Here is a 19,438-nt window from a genome sequence, read left to right on the forward strand (position 1 = left end):
CAGAGACAAAGAAAGAGAAACAAAGAGAGAGATAGAGACACAGAGAGAGATTAAAAATACAGGATGTGGTGGAAGTGATTGATTGCTGGAGCAAAGTCGAGGGTAGAGAAGAGTTTAAAGGAGGAAGGGCTAGTACTTTCTAGGGGAATACTTTAGTCTCCTGAGACAAAGGGAAGTAGGAGAGGGCTATCTGAGGAACAATGAAACACTAAGAGGTGTGAAAAAAGTCAAACGTCTATTTCACAGTTTACTTCAGCAGGGCCCTGCTGACAGAGTTCTGGTCAACACCCTAAAGTATAAAGTAAATGGATTTGGGGATAAGTGAGGGGGGTTGATAAAGCAGGAGGAAGTTCTCTAACAGATGATACTTCTCATCTTCCTATAGACATCTAGATGTAAACTTCTTATTCTCAGAAGTCCTATGTCAATTTGTGACACTCCCATAGTCCCTAAAAGAACAGATAGATTACATTGGAAATACATGTAACATTTTTATAGGACAGATGTAATTTTTCACCATTACTGTTTTTTTCTTTTTGGTCTTTATTAATTTGTTTACTTTTAGTTTATAAGATTCATTACCATAATTCCTTGAGTTTCAAATTTTCTCTCCCTTACCCCCCCTCCATGGCGGCATACAATCAAGTATAGTATCTGTAAATACTTTCACATTAGGCATTTCTCAGGTTATAAAGGATTTTATCAGATGGAATGAAGAATGGGAAAGAGGAAACAAAACCGAAAAAGAAAAAGGTCAGGTAATTGGCTTCAGTCTGGGTTCAATCTCTGTTTTTTCTCTGGATGTAAACATCTCTCTCCATCATGGGTCTTTTGGAGTTGACTTATGACTTTGGATTGCTGAGAAGAGTCCAGTTTATCAGAGTTAGCCATCACACATATATTGTGTCTGTAATTGTGTAAAAATTCCTCCCGGCTCTACTCTTTTCACTCAGCATCAGTTCATATAAGCCTCTTCAGGTAAACATGAAGTCCATCTGCTCCTCGTTTCTTATAGCACAATAGTATTCCATAACATGCATATACCACAACTTGTTCAGCCATTCCCCAATTGATGGACACTCCCTTAATTTCCAATTCTTTGTTACCACAAAAAGAGCTGCTATAAATATTTTTGTACATATGGGTCTTTTTCCCACTTCTATGATCTCTTTGGGATACAACCCTAAAAGTGGTATTGCTGGGTCAAAGGGTATGAAATTATTTCTAGCCCTTTGGGCATAATTCCAGATTGATTTCCAGAATGGTTAGATCAGTTCACAACTCCACCAGCAATGCATTAGTGTTCCAATTTGTCCACATCCTCTCCAGCATTTCTCATTTTCCTGTTTTGTCATCTTAGCCAATCTGACTGGTGAGATGTGGTACCTCAAAGTTGTTTTGATTTGCATTTCTCTAATCAATAGTGATTTAGAGCATTTTTTCATATGCTTTTAGATATGTTTAATTTCTTCCTCTGAGAACTGCCTGTTCATATCCTTTGACCATTTATCAATTGGGGAATGACTTGTGTTCTTATTGATTTGACTCAGTTCTCTATATATTTTAGAAATGAGTACTTTATCAGTGACCTAGGTTTTAAAAATTCTCTCCCTATTTTCCACTTCCTTCTTAATTCTGGTTATATTGGCTTTGTTTGTACAGAAGCTTTGCAATTTAATGTAATCAAAATTATCCATATTACATTTTATAATGCCCTCTAAATCTTGTTTGTTGATAAAATCTTCCCCTCTCCACAAATCTGACAGGTAAACTATTACTTGCTTTCCCAGATTACTTAGAGTATCAGCCTTTATACCTAGATCATGCACCCATTTAGACTTGATTTTGGTATGTGGTATTAGATAATGGTCTATGCCCAGTTTCTGCCATACTATATTACAGTTTTCCCAGCAGTTTTTGACAAATAGTGAGTTCTTATCCCAAAAACTGGGGTGTTTGGGTTTATCAAACAGTAGATTACTATAGTCATTGACTGCCGAGTCTCGTGTACGCAGTCTATTCCATTGATCCACTACTCTATTCCTCAGCCAGTACCAAGTAGTTTTGAGGACTGCTGCTTTATAATACAGATTAAAATCTGGTATAGCCAGTCCACCATCCCTTGCATTTCTTTTCATTAATTCCCTTGATATTCTGGACCTTTTGTTCTTCCAAATGAATTTTGTTACTATTTTTTCTGTCTCTATAAGGTAGTTTTTTGGTAAACTGATGGGTATGGCACTAAACATATGATTTAATTTAGGTAAAATTGTCATTTGTATTATCTTAGCTCTACCCAGCCACGAGCAATTGATATTTTTCCAATTAGTTGGATCTGACTTTATTTGTGTGAAAAGTGTTTTGTAGTTGTGATCATATAGGTCCTGGGTTTGTTTTGGTAGGTAGATTCCCAAAATATTTATGCTATCTACAGTAACTTTAAATGGAATTTCTCTTTCTATCTCTTGCTGTTGAATTTCATTAGAAACATACAGGAGTGCCAAGGATTTATGTGCCTTTATTTTATATCCTGCAACTTTGTCAAATCTATTTATTGTCTCAAGTAGTTTTTTTACTTGATTCTCTAGGATTCTCTAAGTATATCATCATATCATCTGCAAAGAGTGATAGCTTGGTCTCTTCTTTGTCTAATTTGATTCCTTTGATTTCTTTTTCTCTAATTGCTACTGCCAACATTTCTAGTACCAGATTGAATAAGAGGGGTGATAGTGGACATCCTTGTTTCACTCCTGATCTTATTGGAAATGCTTCTGGCTTCTCCCCATTACATATAATACTTGCTGATGGCTCTAAATAAATGCTACCTGTTATTTTAAAGAAGGCTCCATTTATTCCTATTCTTTCTAGTGCTTTTTTTTTTTTTTAATTTTTAAGCAATCGGGGTTAAGTAACTTGCTCAAGGTTACACGGCCAGGTGTTTCTGGGTGGGTGCTAAGTGTCTGAGCCCGGGATTCGATCTCCAGGTCTTCTCAACACTGGAGCCGGTGCTCTTACTTGCTGTACTACCTGGCCGCCCCCTTTCTAGTGCTTTTAATAGGAATGGATGTTGTATTTTGTCAAAAGCCTTTTCTGCATCTATTGAGATAATCATGTGGTTTTTGCTAGTTTTACTGTTGATATGATCAGTTATACTGATGGTTTTCCTAATATTAAACCATCCTTGCATTCCTGGAATAAATCCTACCTGATCAAAGTGTATTATTCTTGTGATAAGTTGCTGTAGTCTTTTTGCTAATATTTTATTTAAAATTTTTGCATCTATATTCATGAGGGATATTGGTCTATAATTTTCTTTCTCTGTTTTGTCTCTTCCTGATTTAGGTATCAGTACCATATTTTATGTCATAAAAAGAATTTGGTAGGACTCCTTCACTAATTTTCCTGAATAGTTTGTAGAGTGTTGGAATCAATTGTTCTTTAAATGTTTGATAGAATTCACTAGTAAATCCATCTCGCCCTGGAGATTTTTTCCTAGGGAATTCACTGATGACTTGTTTCATTTCTTTTTCTGAGATGGGGTTATTTAAGTAATTTGCTTCCTCTTCAGTTAATTTGGGCAACCTATATTTTTGTAAATATTCATCCATTTCACTAAGATTGTCAAATTTATGTACATTCGACTGGGCAAAACAATTCCTAATTACTGTTTTAATTTTCTCTTCATTGATGGTAGGCTCAGCCTTTTCATTTTTGATACTCTTAAATTTGGTTTTCTTCTCATATTGACTAAGGGTCTATCAATTTTATTGGTTTTTTCATAAAACTAGTTCTTAGTTTTATTTATTAATTCAATAGTTTTCTTAATTTCAATTTTATTACTCTCTCCTTTGGTTTTCAGTAGTTCTAATTTAGTATTTAATTGGGGATTTTCAATTTGTTTTTTTTTTCTAGCTTTTTCAATTGCATATCCAATTCATTGACCTCTCTTTTCTCTAATTTATTCATGTATGCACCCAGGGATATAAGACTTCCCCCAAGAACTGCCTTTGCTGCATCCCACAAATTTTGGTATGTTGTCTCATTATTGTTATTACTGATTGTTTCTATGATTTCTTGTTTGACCCACTCGTTCTTTAGGATTAAATTGTTTAGTTTCCAATTAGTTTTTAGTCTGTCTTTCCATGGCCCTTTATTGCATATGATTTTTATTGCATCATGATCTGAGAATGATGCATTCATTATTTCTGCCTTTCTGCACTGAATTGTGAGGTTTTTATGTCCTAGTACATGGTCAATTTTTGTGTATGTGCCATGTATGGCTGAGAAGAAGGTATATTCCTTTTTATCCCCATTCAATTTTCTCCAGAGATCTATCATACCTACCCTCTCTAAAATTCTATTCACCTCCTTAACTTCTTTCTTGTTTATTTTGAGGTTGGATTTATCAAGTTCAGAGAGGGGGAGATTAAGGTCTCCCACTAGTATAGTTTTACTATCTATTTCTTCCTCTAATTCCCTTACCTTCTCCTCTAGGAATCTGGATGCTATGCCACTTGGTGCATATATGTTAAGTAATGATATTGCTTCATTCTCGATGGTGCCTTTTAGCAGGACAGAGTTTTCTTCATTATCTCTTTTAATTAGATCAACTTTTACTTTTGCTTTATCTGAGATAAGGATTGTTACCTGTGATAGTAATGGCAATTAAAGATTCCCCTGTATTGGCTTGGTTTTCAAACTGATTGTGTTAAAACCCAGAGCTTGTTAATCCCACCTGTGGGATGGACTTGTTGATGTGAAAAGAAAGTCTTGAACTGGGAGGAGCTGGTGTAGATTTGGAGAGACAAGAGAGAGGCAGAGGAACTTTTTGAGAGAGCACATCGTGGAGGCAGAGAGAGAGACTGAGAGAATTGCTGGGGGACTTTTGAGACCTGCTCCCTGAGCTGCCAAAGACTGAGGAGACATGGCTGTTTTGCTGGTACTTTGTCTGTCTGTTTTGATGTTCTTTTGCCAGATTTGTCCACTGGTGAAAGACAGTCCTGTTGTTGAAGAAGTCCTGGAACCTGGCTGTTCGCTAAGAAGCCCTGAGACTGTCCTGCAGACAGAATGAATACTGTCCACTGGTGAAGGACAGTGCTGTTGTTGCAGGGGTCTGGGAACCTTTCTGTTGGTTCAGAAGCCCTGAAGAAGGATTTTCTTGTTGTATGTTTACAGAAATCCTGGGAGAGGGTTTTGCTAATGTGTTCAGGGGTTCTAGGACTGTTCTACAGACAGAGGATGAATTCATGAAGGGACTGGCAATGTATCTTATGGCCTTGCTAAGCCTTGTCTCCCCAGGAACTAAGATTGCTGAGAACTTGACTCAGTGTCAAGATGAAGAAAAGACCTCCATTTGGGTATTAAGTGCTGTGTTTAAACTTGGTATAACTCTGGGGTAGATTCAATTGTGATCCAGGGGTGGGGAACTTTTGACCTTATGTTTGGAAACTAATCTCCATTTGAGAAGAGGGACTTATGTGGTGGACTAAATGAAGGTATAGCCTAGGGGTGGAGAAGTATTTAGAACAGGGACTTTGTAATTGATTGAATGATTGGAAGGTCCTGGGGTGGGGTAGTACTTGGAGATTATTTAATCATCCTTAGTAAATGCTGTATTTTGAATGATGTCATGTTTTGACCTTCTCTGTTCTTGGTTTGTCACTGAATAAAATGGAGAGCACCTATGCTGGTATTCTGAACCTTGGGAAGTTGCCTTTCCTTGGTATTACATTACATTACCCCTGCTTTTTTTTTACTTTAGCTGAGGCATGATATATTTTACTCCGGCCTTTTACCTTTGCCCTGTGTGTATCCCTCTGTTTCAGATGTGTTTCTTGCAAATAGCATATTGTAGGATTATGATTTTTAATCCATTCTGCTATCCACCTCCATTTTATGGGAGAGTTCATTCCATTCACATTCACAGTTATGATTATTATCTGTTTCTTTCCTTCCATCCTCTTCCCTCCCCTGTTAATGCTTATATTTTTTCTCCCCTTTTCCCTTCTCCACCTTAATAGTTACATACCAAGAGAGGCCCTTTCTTCCTTCCCTCTGCCCCTCCTTTTCTGAGAGGCTTACAAAATGTTCCAATCTACATAGATTGAAGTTCCACCTTTTCCCTGTACCCAGAGACTCACTAGTTCTTGCCCCTGTTATAGAAACTCACCGAACTTGTCTTACTTGGGTCTTTGTGCACAGGGCTCACATGACCAACTCAAATTCTTCAGCAGGTGGTCATTGTTGTGCCCTTTCCAAAACTTCTGCTTTCAGGTAGCTGTCTTTCTTCAGGTCCGTTCCTTAAAAGCTAAAGGAAACTCCCTGTCTGTTCCCCCTGACTGTTGGCAAATGGCCGGTGGGCGCCTGTCCTAGGACTGGCTGGGAGACCCTTTCCCAAATAAGGGGGATCCGCAATGAGGCTCCAAAACTGTGTGGGACAGAGACCACTGCCAAAAAAAAAATCAATACAAAGATACTTAGATACCTGAAAGCAGAAATGAGTTTATTGCTTTCTCATGAGAAAGGGTACTGCCTCTTGATGCTCTAATGATGCCAGCCAGGGCAAATTGATTCCAGAAAGCAAGATCCTTTTATGCCCTAATGTGGACCCTCGCTCCCCCAATCCCTTGCCATTATCTCATTGGCTGGGCTTCAGGGGGCACAATCTATTCACATGAATCTTCACTAGCAACAAAGAACAAAGGGCAAGAAAAGGTGGGAAAGTCTTACAAGAGTTTGCAGGAGTGCATGGCTTAGGTTGTGTTGCAAAGGGTGGAAAAACTGTTAACCATTTTGAGAAGGCTTCACCCCTGAGAAATCATCCCTCACACTGTGAAGGATCTTCATGCTCTGTGACCAGGCTGGATTTACCAGGAATTTGGAGTTGGTTCAATATTAGGACAACTATAAACATAATAATTGGAGAAATATTTGTGGGTAGACGAAGCCAATATAATAAAAATATCAAAGGAATAAATTTTTTTAAATTGGAAAGTGCTGTGACTTGTGATCTTTATCTTTTCTATTATTTGTCCTATTTATCAACCCTTCTTTTTTTCATCATTTCCATTGATGGTCTATATCTTTTGCTCCTCCAAATGAATTTTATTATTATTTTGTCAAACTCTATTAAGAATTCCTTTGGTGGTTTTATTGGTATAATGCTGTCTTAAATAAGTTTGCTAGCATTGTCCTTGTTATTATATTGTGACATGTCCATCCATGAACATTGAATCTTTCTCCAGCTATCTTTATATTTTTCTTTATTTATTTGGAGCATTTTGTAATTGAATCTATATTGAGTATTAAATGTGCTTTGGTAGATTGGTTCTTTTTATGCATTTTGTAGTTATTTTGAATGGGACTTCCCTTGCTCTTATTGCCCGCCGGAACCTGTTTGCTCATCTTTGTGACTTTACTTCTCTTATTGCTATTGCTAGAATTTCTGAAATTAAATAATAGGAAAAGGGAGAAGAGGTCTTTCTTTTCTTAATAAAAACCAAATTTTCTCTCCATTTCCCTTTTATTTCTTCTTCATCCCTCCATTAAATAAAAGAAAAAACAAAAATCTTGTGATGACCTTGCAGAGTTAAGCAAAAACAAATTTCTGCATTGTATCATGAGTCCATCCATCACTTTTTTGCAGGAGCTGAGTAGCATGTTTTGACTTGGATCCTCAGGAATCCTGTTTGGTCACTGCATTAATCAGAGTTCTTAAGTCTTTCAAAATTGGTTGTATTTACAATGCTATTATATTATAAATTGTTCTCCTGGCTCCATTCACTTTCTCTATGAATTCATGTTTTCTCCAGTTTCTTTGAAACCACCTCCTTTATCATTTCTTAAACATGGTATTCCATTACATTTTTTATACCATAATTTCTTTTTACTCTTTTCCTAGTTGATGGGTACTCCCAGTTATTCTCTTTCCAGAGTCTTCCAGCACTCTACCATAATAACAGCAACAAAAAACTGCCACATTTTTGTATTATGTGAATCTTTCTCCTCTTTATTTTGATTTCTTTAGAATGTGAGCCTAGTAGTGGTATTGCTGGCTCAAATAGTATTCATAGTTTACTAACTTTGGGGGCATAGTTCCAAATTGCTTTCCAGAATGCCTAGCATGAATTCACAGCTCCTGTGACATTTATCATTTTATTTTTTTTTCAACTTCACTAATCTGATTAATATGAGATAGAACCTTAAAGTTGCTTTAATTTGAATTTCTCTATTAGTGATTTGGAACATTTTTTAAAATACAGATATCGATAGCATGGATTTCTTTATTTAAATCTATGGCTATTAAATTTGTCTTATATGAATGTGTATTACATATTTATATCCTTTGACTGTTATTTGGAGACCAACTCTTCTTATACATTTGAATTAGTTCCTCATATCAGACCTTTGGCAGAGAAGCTTATTGTAAAGATCTTTTTTTCACACAACTGTTTTTCTTCTAATCTTAGCTGCATTGGATTTGTGCAGATTGTTAATTTAATTTTATTTAATTAAAATTGTCTATTTTTTACCTTTTGCAATCCTCTCTATTTCTTGTTTGGTCATATCAAAAGTTTGATAACTTTTGTTATCCCTAGATCTGAAAGGTAAATTCTTACTTTTTCCTCTAATTTGTTGTTGTTTTCCATATGATATTATGGTGTTTATAATATCTAGGTCATGTGTCCATTTGGAGCTTATTTTTTGGTATTTGGTTGACTGTTGGTCTAAACCATATTTTTATCATATTGCTGAACAGTTTTCCAAGTATTCTTTGTCAAATAGTGAGTCTTTACCCAAGTATTGGGATTCTTGGGGTTTATCACTAGATTGGCAGGTTTGTTTACTTTCTGTATCATATGTACCTAATATGTTCTATTAATCGACCTCTCTTTTATTAACCAGTACTAAATTGTTTTTAATGACTACTGCTTAGTTTAGTTGTATAGTTTGAAATCTGATAATGCTGGGTTTCCTCCCTTCTCCCTTTTTTTTTTCATTATTTCACTTACACTCCTTGATCTTTTATTTCTCTTAATGAATTTTTTTCCTTTTTTTTTCCTAGCTCTATAAATAATCTTTTTGGTAAGTTTCATTGGTATGACACTGCAAGAAATTAATTTAGGTCATTGTTGTAAGTTGCTATTAAAAGGTATCTAGGTCTATTTTAAAGGCTTACTTTGCTTTTATAACTCTAATTCATGTTCGTTAGAGCATAGTCATCCTGAATTGTGAACAGACATAGTGGTTCAGCTGCAGAGTAGGAGATTCAGAATCAAAACATCTTGGTTGAATCCAGGCTCAGTACTTTGGGCAAATCACTTCACTGAAGTGGGTCAAAGTTCCCTTATACATAAAACATAGGGATTAGACTAAATTAGACTAAGGTACCTTATAGTTTTAAACTTGTGGTTTTGTATATCATCAACATTTTGTTTAAAATCTTTTGTCCTTTTATTTCCTACTTCTAACCTACCCTGCCTAAGTCTTCCTAGTGGAAAAAGTGAAATAATGAAGACATATATTAAATGTCCTCAAGTGACTTATTACTTGTCATTAGTCAAGCAATGGAAAGTTGAAAATGCATAAATATATTCCCATAAAAATTATCTATGTTTAGGAATAACACTGTGGAATGGAATGAGGTCTCTATCCTCACCTCCACTTCTTGACATCCATGGGTTCTCTGTAGACTCAGCTTGACTGTTACCTGCTGTACCTCCAGCCATTGGACCCTTTCTCTCTTAGTATAATATGAATTGTTAAGTGCTCTCACACTTAATAGTATATGTGCCCCTTAAGGGCAGGAACTGTTTGCAGTTTTTAGCTTTTTATGCATATTTCTTTGAACAGTATGTAATGCATAGTTAGGACTTTAAATGCTTTTAACATGAGATTATGTTAGTTCAGTGACAAGTTAGACATTTCCTGTCTGAGCAGCTTGATGCCTCTTACATACCTTGACAGAGCTATGTCAATTCCTGTTTGCTTTACAGGCTACTGCCAAGAAGACAAAATGTTTGGTTTCCACAAACCAAAGATGTACAGAAGTATAGAAGGTTGCTGTATTTGCAGAGCCAAGTCCTCCAGTTCTCGTTTCACTGACAGTAAGCGCTATGAGAAGGATTTCCAGAGCTGCTTTGGGTAAGATCATCTAGAAGTGAAGGACAGTTTGTTTGTAATTATGAAATGAATACAGCAAGAAAACCTCCGCAGTGAGCCTCTGATTATTATGCTACTAATAGCATTGTTCTATTTTGTCATAGTGTTATTAGAAATTCATATGAAGAATCATAAGCACTAGAAATGCTAAATAATCAACCATTTGAAAAAATGCAAAAAGGGTTTTTAAAGCTCCGGGCTCTGAAGGTTCAAGAGTCTTTCTACCTTTTCAAATGGTTAATAGTCATCTAAGTTTCCATAGTACTTCTGCTTTCCCATTTGATCCTCACTACCAGAGTTTGAGGGAGATATTCAAGATAAAGAAACAGGATCAGTGTGGTTAGGTGACTTGACCTTCCTTACTCATGTAGCTAGTGTGATTGTCATAATGTGAGATTCAAATCTCTATCACTTCTGAAAGTTTTCAACCATGTGTTTGCTTTTTTGTATTATTTAGCCTTCCCATATTTTTTTTTATTGTTTTAGGCTTTTGAGGGTTTTTGTTTATGTAACAGAAAGGTATTAAGAATTCTACAAAGCCTGTATTTTGTTGTTTTTCAGTCGTATCCAACTCTTTCTGACCCCACTTGGGGTTTTCTTGACAAAAATACCAAAGTGGTTTGCCATTTCCTTCGCCAGCTCATTTTACAGAGGCAAACAGGGTTAAGTGATTTGCTCAGGGTCATAGTTCACTACCTATTTTAGGCCGGATTTGAACTCAGGAAGATGAGTCTTCCTGGCCCCAAACCCAGCACTCTATCCACTGAGCTACCTAGCTCCCCACACACCCTATATGAGGTTACTCATTATTTCACGATGATATATTTTAACCAAAACAAAAAACTTCACTTCAATGCTGTTGGGTTTCTAGAGATATAAATGCTCTCCACTGTGATTGGTGCATGGAAGATAATGGTTGTTAGGAAGATCTAGGGTAATATTAGTGAATTACTAGCCCTCTCATCATGCTACTGGGGTCACTAGACAAGTGAAGGGCATAAATGTGGTAATGGAGAGACCTTTCCCTCACTGCCTGATGAGCAACTCCCTCTTTTCGAGTAGGGATAAAAGGGCAGGGGAGCTCATTATTATTGTTTCAGAAAGACCTAAGATTACTTAGGGTTATTGTGAGGATCAAATAATATAATTGCAAAGTCTTAGTACAGTACCTGGCACATAGTAAGCACTATACAAAATGTTAGCTGCTGTTAATAGCTTTCCATGAACTATTTAACAGTATGTCTTAAATTGTACTGCCTCATGGAAGATTAGGGTTGGGGGATTTGGCCACAGAGTGTGAAAACTCTTACTTGGAGTGCAGGCCCAGGGACCAGTCTTTCAGCCATGAGGTGAATATTTTTGAGTGTCATAGTTTATGAAAATTATGGTTTGAGATTAGCATTGGTGGAATAAGTACTGACACTTAATGACATTGGTGGAAGAAGTACTGACACTGACACTATTGGTGGAATAAGCACTGACACATAAGTACTTCAGCTATAGCTGAAGTGACTTGGGAATTGCTGAAACAGCATTTCTTAAATTGGTATTCCATATTCCATGCATTCTAAAAAAGAGTTCCATGAGAAGATTTTTATTCTGGTAATATTACCCACCCTCACCACCATATTAAATTTGAAGTCAGATTAGGTACAGTAACTTTTCTGTATTTTTTTTTAAACCTGGATTTTCTCTCTTTGTACAGTTGTCCCTAATTGCCCACTTCATCCTAGAGCTATTCTGTTTCCTAGACTAGTATTTGTGGATTGTGTCTCCAACCCCTAAAGTGTTAAGTAGCCAAATGACTTTAGGAAACACTGAGCTAGTGGATTTTTCGTTTATCCTGATCAGAGCCAGGCTTAGTGGCTTCTCTTACTTCTTTGTTGTTTCATTGTTTAAAATTTTCCCTGCCTCTCCATTCCTCTTTCAACCAATATACATTAAAATAGAGACAGAAATAAGTTTCTCAAAAAAGGTTAGGATAAAGCTGATTCATCCACCTGGGATTATATTGATTACCATTATGCTTTCTGTATTTTCTTTTCATAGCCCCCCTCTGTTTTTAATTACATTGTTTTATGACATTGTTTTAATTGGTTTATGTGACACTTTTATATATATATATATTTTTTAATTCCTAAATTCTAGAATGTGCTCTATAGACTGGTGGTGTTAAACTGAAATAGAAATGTATCCCTGAAGGTCACATTAAATTAGAAAGTCACCAAGTTAACATTATGTATCTTGTTTTTATTTATTATGTTAAACATTTCCCAGTCACATTTTAATCTGTTTTGGGCTGCACTTGGTAATTGGACACAGGTTAACATATGATGTAGGCCTTCCAGAATGTTTATTAAATATGAATTCTAGAAATATAAACTCTGTAGGGCAAAGAAAGTGAAAATTTCTGGAAATTAAAATTTAAGGGGATGTATTTAGACTGTTTTTAATAAATGTTTTTACATCCTTAAAGAAGTAAAATTAGGGTGTTATTTTTTTTTTCCCTCTTATCAGGTTGCATGAAACTCGTTCAGGAGACATCTGTAATGCCTGTGTGCTTCTGGTAAAGAGATGGAAAAAGCTACCAGCAGGATCAAAAAAAAACTGGAATCATGTTAGTTCCTTTCCTTCTCCTAGTTACTCTTTTCCAGTTCTTCAAAGTGATGCTGTTGAGGCTTGCTTTATTTTCTTCTTATATAGCTTTTATAAATTGGTAGAACACTTCTAAAAGGCTTAAAAGCTCCTTTTAAAGTAAGGAGAATCTTTGTTTACTGCCTCTATTCACCGACACTGTAGATTTTCTCTGGGGAGACATGGTATATTGTTTTCACTGTCTTTTGCTGGATATTCCACACCTGGACTTAAAATTATGTTTGGGGGGAGGGGGGGGGTGTTAAAAAAATACCTTATTCTAGAATTCAGAGTTTGTCTTTACAAGGTCTTTTCTTAAGGCAGGTTAACTTTGGACTTAAGATAATTGGAAATAGTGTTTATTTTTCTATAAGTCATTGTTTAGGGAACATTAAATATAAGAAATGAATATTATGGCTCAGTACAATAGAGTATCAGTTCTCATATTTGTACCAAGCATCTTCGGTACAATGTCATTGATCCTCAGCATACATTTTTAAGGTCACAGAGATGGTAATCATCAAAGGTGGAATCACTGACCCCAGGCACATGTGACTTTTCTCAATAACCTAATGTTAATCATCCATATTTGTACAAACTTATTTTGCACTTGTTTAGATTTTAGATTTTAAGAAACCTTTATTAACCACAATGTAAAGAAGTTAAGTCCTTTGTAGAAATATCATATAACTGCTCACACTCTGTGATTGAACTTTCCTTCCTTGCTTCAGAAACAATAAAAGAGTTACTTTGTACTCAGATGTATACTAAGACTTGGGAGCCATACTTTGGGTACTTAAACTCACTTTTCTGAGTACAGGGGACAGAATTCTAGGCAAACAAGGAGCCCCCTTTAAAGATGGTAGTAAAAAATACACCATTTTCTTTCAGGTGGTAGATGCAAGGGCTGGACCCAGTCTAAAGACTACATTAAAGCCAAAGAAAGTGAAGACTCTTTCTGGAAGTAGAATAAAGAGCAACCAGATCAACAAATTGCAAAAGGAATTCAAACGCCACAGTAAATTTGAAACTGATGAATTATTCTTTTAGTATAATCCATTAAACTTATTGGTATCCAAAGATGGTATAGAGTATATATTTTACTTTTTTGAAATTTGAAGCCTGATGCATTTATTTTTGATTTGTACACAACTTAAGTCTTTATTGCCTATGTATTCTATTTAATTTGGAAATATCAGTCCCCACTGTGTGTTGAATATGATAGGAGATGAGTAAAGCATTTACATAAATAACTATAATACAAGGGAGAATATTCTCTGAGAATTAAGAGAAGGGAAAAATAACCAGATTTTGAAATAATGGGTAGGATTTTTGCATGTGATTGCAGGCCTTCTTAGCAGAAGTAACAACTAAGTGGGAAAATGCAGGATGCCTGTGTCCAGAATATATGGTACATGATGCATGAAGCATTATAATGGGGAGTTGAGGAAGATAGGATTTAGAGTTAGAAAGGTACTTGGAGGGGTGGCAAGGTGGCACAGTGAATAGTGCACCGGCCCTGGAGTTAGGAGGACCTGAGTTCAAATCTGGCCTCAGATACTTAACCAAAAAAAAAAAAAACTAGCTACCTTTAGGCAAGTCACTTAACCCCAACTGCCCTCCAAAAAGAAAAAAAAAGGGGGGGGGGTATTTGAGATTTTAGTTCAAATCCTGCATATCCCTAATCCCCACCTCTTCTCCCCTTCACACACTGATTTAGCAAATAAAGAAGAAACTGAAGCCCACAGAATTTATGTGATTTGTTCCAGGTCATATGCCTTATAACCTACAGAGCTAAGATTTCAACCCAGATCATCTGGCCAAAAATCAACCATGCATAGGTGGAGACTGTATCAGAGGACTTTAAGAGGACTTTGAATGCCAAGCCAAGAGTTTGTACTTTACTTGTTGTAGGCAGTGGGATCCATCTTAAGTTTTTGAGCACAGTGGTTTTCTTGTTTTGTTTTGGTTTGGTTTTTTGCTTTTTGGAGGGCAATTGGGGTTAAGTGACTTCCCCAAAGTCACACAGCTAGTAAGTGTGTCAAGTGTCTGAGGCCGGATTTGAACTCGGGTCCTCCTGACTCCAGGGCCAGTGCTCTATTCACTGTGCCACCTAGCCACCCCAAGCACAGTTGTTTTATTTATTTTTCATTTTTTTATTCTACCACTTTAATTTGACTTTTGAAACCCTTCTTGAACTTTTCCAAGGTCTTTTTTTTTTTTTAAGCAATTGGGGTTAAGTAACTTGCTCAAGGTTACACGGCCAGTTATTTCTGAGTGTGGTGCTAAGTATCTGAGCCCGGATTTGATCCCCAGGTCATCCCAACACTGGAGCCGGTGCTCTTACTCGCTGAGCCACCTGGCCGCCCCTAGCACAGTTGTTTTAGAAGTTATTCTGGTCATATTGCAAAAGCTAGCTAGGACAGGTGTCTTTCTTTCCATATGAAACTCCAGCTCAGATCAAGCTCTCCTCTTATCATTAATTTAGCACTCATCATTTACTGCTTTTTATTACTAATTAATACAATAATAATATCTCAGTTGAGTTTCATAATAACCCTGTCAGAAGTAGCAAAGCCAGGTATTGATTTTACAGTACAGATAGAAAACAGGTTCAGTGTTGGGTGTGTGGCAGGTTGAGGCTTAGTGAGATAGGTAACTGTGGTGCTGGTTCCCCTTTTGGCCATAAAATAGCAGCACACCTGAAGTCCAGCATAGGATAGTTGGACTAGGGGAAGATGACTTTTTTTGCACTTCTTTCACCTACACAAGCAACTCAGTACCCTTATTACTAAGGATGGTCATATACCCTTGCCTAATCCTGGTCACTAAGGATCTTCCTTCTGAAGGTACAATTCGCTAGAGAATCACAAATGTGAAAAATCATAGGCCATCCCTAGAGGAGGTAGAGGACTTGAGTACCATAAATAAAAGTGCTCCATGGATGAAAGGTATAAGGAAAGAAAGCAGCATTCTGGATTGCTGAGACAAAATGTTAGAGTAAATACTAGATTTTTTGGAAGTTAAATGTTTATTACAGTCAGTGGTTTCATTATTGTGTTAACAAACAAGATAGGGCATTGGTCAGGATAATTTCTTGGTTTGTATCTTAAGAAATGTGGTTTTTTTCTAAGTAGTTAAATTATTACCTTTCCAACTTCTTCTTAGTGTCTATACTGAAATGATGTACCATTGTTCTTTGGGAAGAATGGCTCTGTTCTCTGTAACTTCTCCCTCTCCTTTATAGATTCAGATGCTCATAGCACCACCTCAAGTGCCTCACCAGCTCAGTCCCCTTGTTACAGCAATCAATCTGATGATGGATCAGATATGGAGATCGGCTCTGGGTCTAGCAGAACACCAGTCTTTTCCTTTTTAGATCTCACATACTGGAAAAGGTAAATAGCCATGTGAAACATGTGTCTCAACTTGCATGCCATCTAAATTATAAGCCACTATTTCCTACTTTCCAAGCAACAAAGTGGCTTTTGGCTAATTGCTGGAGTTTATGGAGGAATTGTGAATAAAGTAGAAATTTACGATTTTGTGTGGTTTTCCACTTGAAAAAAGTAAAACAAAAACTTATTATTATTATAACCCTTTCCTTAGCCAATTGATACTGTTGAAGAATTCTCCTGAATTGTAATGAGACTGAGGAAGTGGAACCTTGAGGGCTTATGATGCTGGTATTGGCAAGTTTTCCTTCTGTGTACATATGTTCCCAAATTAATTATGATTTTTTGGATTTTTTTTTCCTCAGACAGAAAGTATGCTGTGGGATTATCTACAAAGGGCGTTTTGGGGAAGTTCTAATAGACACACATCTATTCAAGCCCTGTTGTGGAAATAAGAAAGCAGCTGCAGAAAAACCAGAGGAGCAGGGACCAGAATCTCTGCCTGTCTCCAGTCAGGAGGAATGGTGACTCTAATGTTTCTCAAGAAGGGGGACTGAGAATTAGTATAGGAAAGGCAACAAAACAACCCTCTTTATATCACTTGGACACTTGCTATCCTGCCAAAAGACAATTTCTAGAATGGTTTTAAGTGGATTTAAGATGCTACATATTTGATAGGAAAGCTGAATGCTGCTGTAAAATGCTCTTTGAGTTGTTTTTTTTAATCCCTTCTTATTGAATGAATATTGAGGGTGGTGTAGAAGGCAGAAATGGGATTTTTGTATATTAAACAATATGTAGTTTAGTCTTTCTCTATTGAAAAACAGTGATCAGGCATTTTTAAGTGGGTGATAACATTTGTTTTCCTTTGTGAAGGCAAATCTGACAGGTCAGTAAAAAGGACTTAAATACCAGAGAGGCATTTGAAAACAATTCTGAAACACAAAAGTCTTGCAAAGGTTATGATGATTCAAACCTGTACTACTGAGTGATTAAGCAGGACAGACTGTACCTTCTAGTGCAGATAACTTGGAGGAGTTAGCATTCCTTAAATTTAAGACAAGGAGAGACCTTTTTTTATGTGTATTGCTTCCTCCCTCTTTTAGTAGTTTAAAAAAATAGTAATTTATATGAAATTGCTAAAAATAAAGCCACAGATACTCCTGGAGATGTAGCAAGTCTTTGGGAAGAATGACTAGGCTCTTCTTCCTATATCTTACTATGGAGGCATCACTGCATGGGTAGAGAATACACTGTATATACTGATTATTAAAAGTAGTGATCCACCTTAATGAAACAATTATGCATATCTGCAGGATATGCAGGATAGCATATGCATAAGGGTTAATGCTTCTGGGCACATTTCCTAGGGAATTTCACATCTGTAAATAATTGACATTTTTCTTCTATATTATATATAACTTTTGTCTATAGGTTGCTTAGTGACTACATCAAAGACCTGCATGATTCAGTTTTAGCTCTGGATTATTTCAGTTGACCTTTGTAAAGGTTTCACCTACATAGGTGGTCATTTAACTTGTTTTAACCTCTTGGGATATATATACTGCAGTGCACTGCTACAAGTTGGTCTTTTTTTTTTTTTTTTGTATGTTTAATATTAACTTCCACTAGGAAGGAAAAGGTGTTGGGATATAGAATGGGTTTGTTTTTGTTTCTAATTCAAGCTTTCCAAACATTGCGATGTTAAGGATAAAATAAATGCTGCACATAATGTTCTTCGGTTCTAAAATGGTTTCAAGAAAAACATTTCCTGTTTGAATCCACTGCATGTTCATCACACTGACAAAAACCTCTTTGAGAGTGTTCCAGATTTTGAGGGTAAATTCAACGTGTTCTACCAAATCAGTGCAGAAAATGAAGATAAGAAGGAGTGTTTTGTTTATCTTGTACCATGATGTGGTGCTTATTTTTAAGACTGGATTTTGTAAGTTTGATAGTGTAAACGATGTAAGAATGAGGAGTGAGCCATTTTTATGGGCCCTCGAGTTTTTTAGATTTCCTCCATTAGTCAATACACTCCTTATTTCAGAGAAAAGGATGCATACTTTATAATTTCCATGCACATTACTGTATGATAAAATGGATAGATTATCTGTGTGGAGCTACAGTATTTGAAGTGCATGCATGAGTCCTAGCCATTGTCATTTTCTTCCTGAGTTATTTTGAAATGGGGTTTTTTTTTGTACATTTTTAATGGCTGCAGTATGGTAGAATATACTATAATATAGATCATCTCTACTTCTGTATTTATTTATTTATTGCTGAACCTCAACCACAGTCATCTTCACCTATTCCTTTGCCTGTAGGATGTAATGTATGTAGTCATGCACTTTGTATTAATGTATTAGAAACCTTCCAATCTGTTTTGTACTTTTTATACTGTTCATATACTTATAATCAAAATTTTTCCTAGGATATTGAATAAATTTAGTCTTATTTAGAAAACACAACAACCAATGTTCTTGATCTTCACAACATATATATCGAGCCATGGGAGAAATACAAACTTTAAAATAGACTTTATGAAGAATAATTCTTTTGTGTCCTGAAGTCCCTCTCAAATGTTATATGCAATTGATGGGGCCATTACTTTGTTTTAAGTCATTGTGTCTGGCTTGTTTGCAGGATTATGCCACGTTAGACCTCTTTCTACTTAGAGGAAGCAATTATATGTCACCTTTTTTTTGGCTCCATTTTAGTTGTTTTTTTAAGTGTTGTCATACTTATTTTATAGACAAAGGAATTGAAGCACAGAAAAATGACTTGATCAGTTCACATAGTTACTAAGTGATCATAGGCGAAGACTCAGTCATCAGAAGTTCCTTCTATATATATAATTAAAAGGGAACTCGGCAGTTCAATTGGTTCATCCCATATCTAAACAAGAATTCCCTCTATAGCACACCTGACAAGTATCCATTCAGCCTCTGAGATCTCACCTCCAGTGAGGACCCCACTCCTTAGCGACAGTATTTTGAGCAAACACTTAACTACTCTCAGATAGTTTTCTCCTGTGAAATGAAAGTAGTAGATGAACTAAATGATTTCTAAGGCTTTTCAAACTTGTGTAAAGTATAGCTTTTGATTTAAAAGTGTAAAGCCATGCATGAGCAGCTTTCCAGAGGACTGCTGCTGTGAACAGCTTTCAAGGTTCTGATTACATAGTATAGCGAACTCTATTTATTCAATAACAAATCAGAGCAAAACATTCACAGAAAATCAAGGTA

The 19,438-nt window shown here is 36.2% G+C and overlaps 1 protein-coding gene across 4 annotated transcripts in view; it reads left to right on the plus strand.

Annotated features, from left to right (window-relative positions):
- Nucleotides 1–18,744, plus strand: part of SINHCAF (SIN3-HDAC complex associated factor) — a 45,078-nt gene extending 26,334 nt beyond the window's left edge. For 2 of the 4 annotated variants that reach the window (XM_069094865.1, XM_069094866.1), the window contains exons 2-7: nt 3,979–4,029; nt 9,996–10,143; nt 12,679–12,778; nt 13,687–13,813; nt 16,043–16,193; nt 16,556–18,744. In XM_069094865.1, coding sequence (XP_068950966.1) covers nt 10,016–10,143; nt 12,679–12,778; nt 13,687–13,813; nt 16,043–16,193; nt 16,556–16,718 — 669 coding nt within the window. In that variant the 5' untranslated portion in view covers nt 3,979–4,029; nt 9,996–10,015 and the 3' untranslated portion in view covers nt 16,719–18,744. The remainder of the gene's footprint in view (nt 1–3,978; nt 4,030–9,995; nt 10,144–12,678; nt 12,779–13,686; nt 13,814–16,042; nt 16,194–16,555) is intronic. The other 2 variants (XM_069094864.1, XM_069094867.1) reach the window with 1 other exon arrangement.
- Nucleotides 18,745–19,438: the final 694 nt, after the last annotated feature.

The sequence above is a fragment of the Petaurus breviceps genome, unplaced genomic scaffold, assembly GCF_028583685.1.
Source record: "Petaurus breviceps papuanus isolate PSGF00001 unplaced genomic scaffold, PetGlider_PUasm1.0 221, whole genome shotgun sequence".
NCBI classification, from domain to species: Eukaryota; Metazoa; Chordata; class Mammalia; order Diprotodontia; family Petauridae; genus Petaurus; species Petaurus breviceps.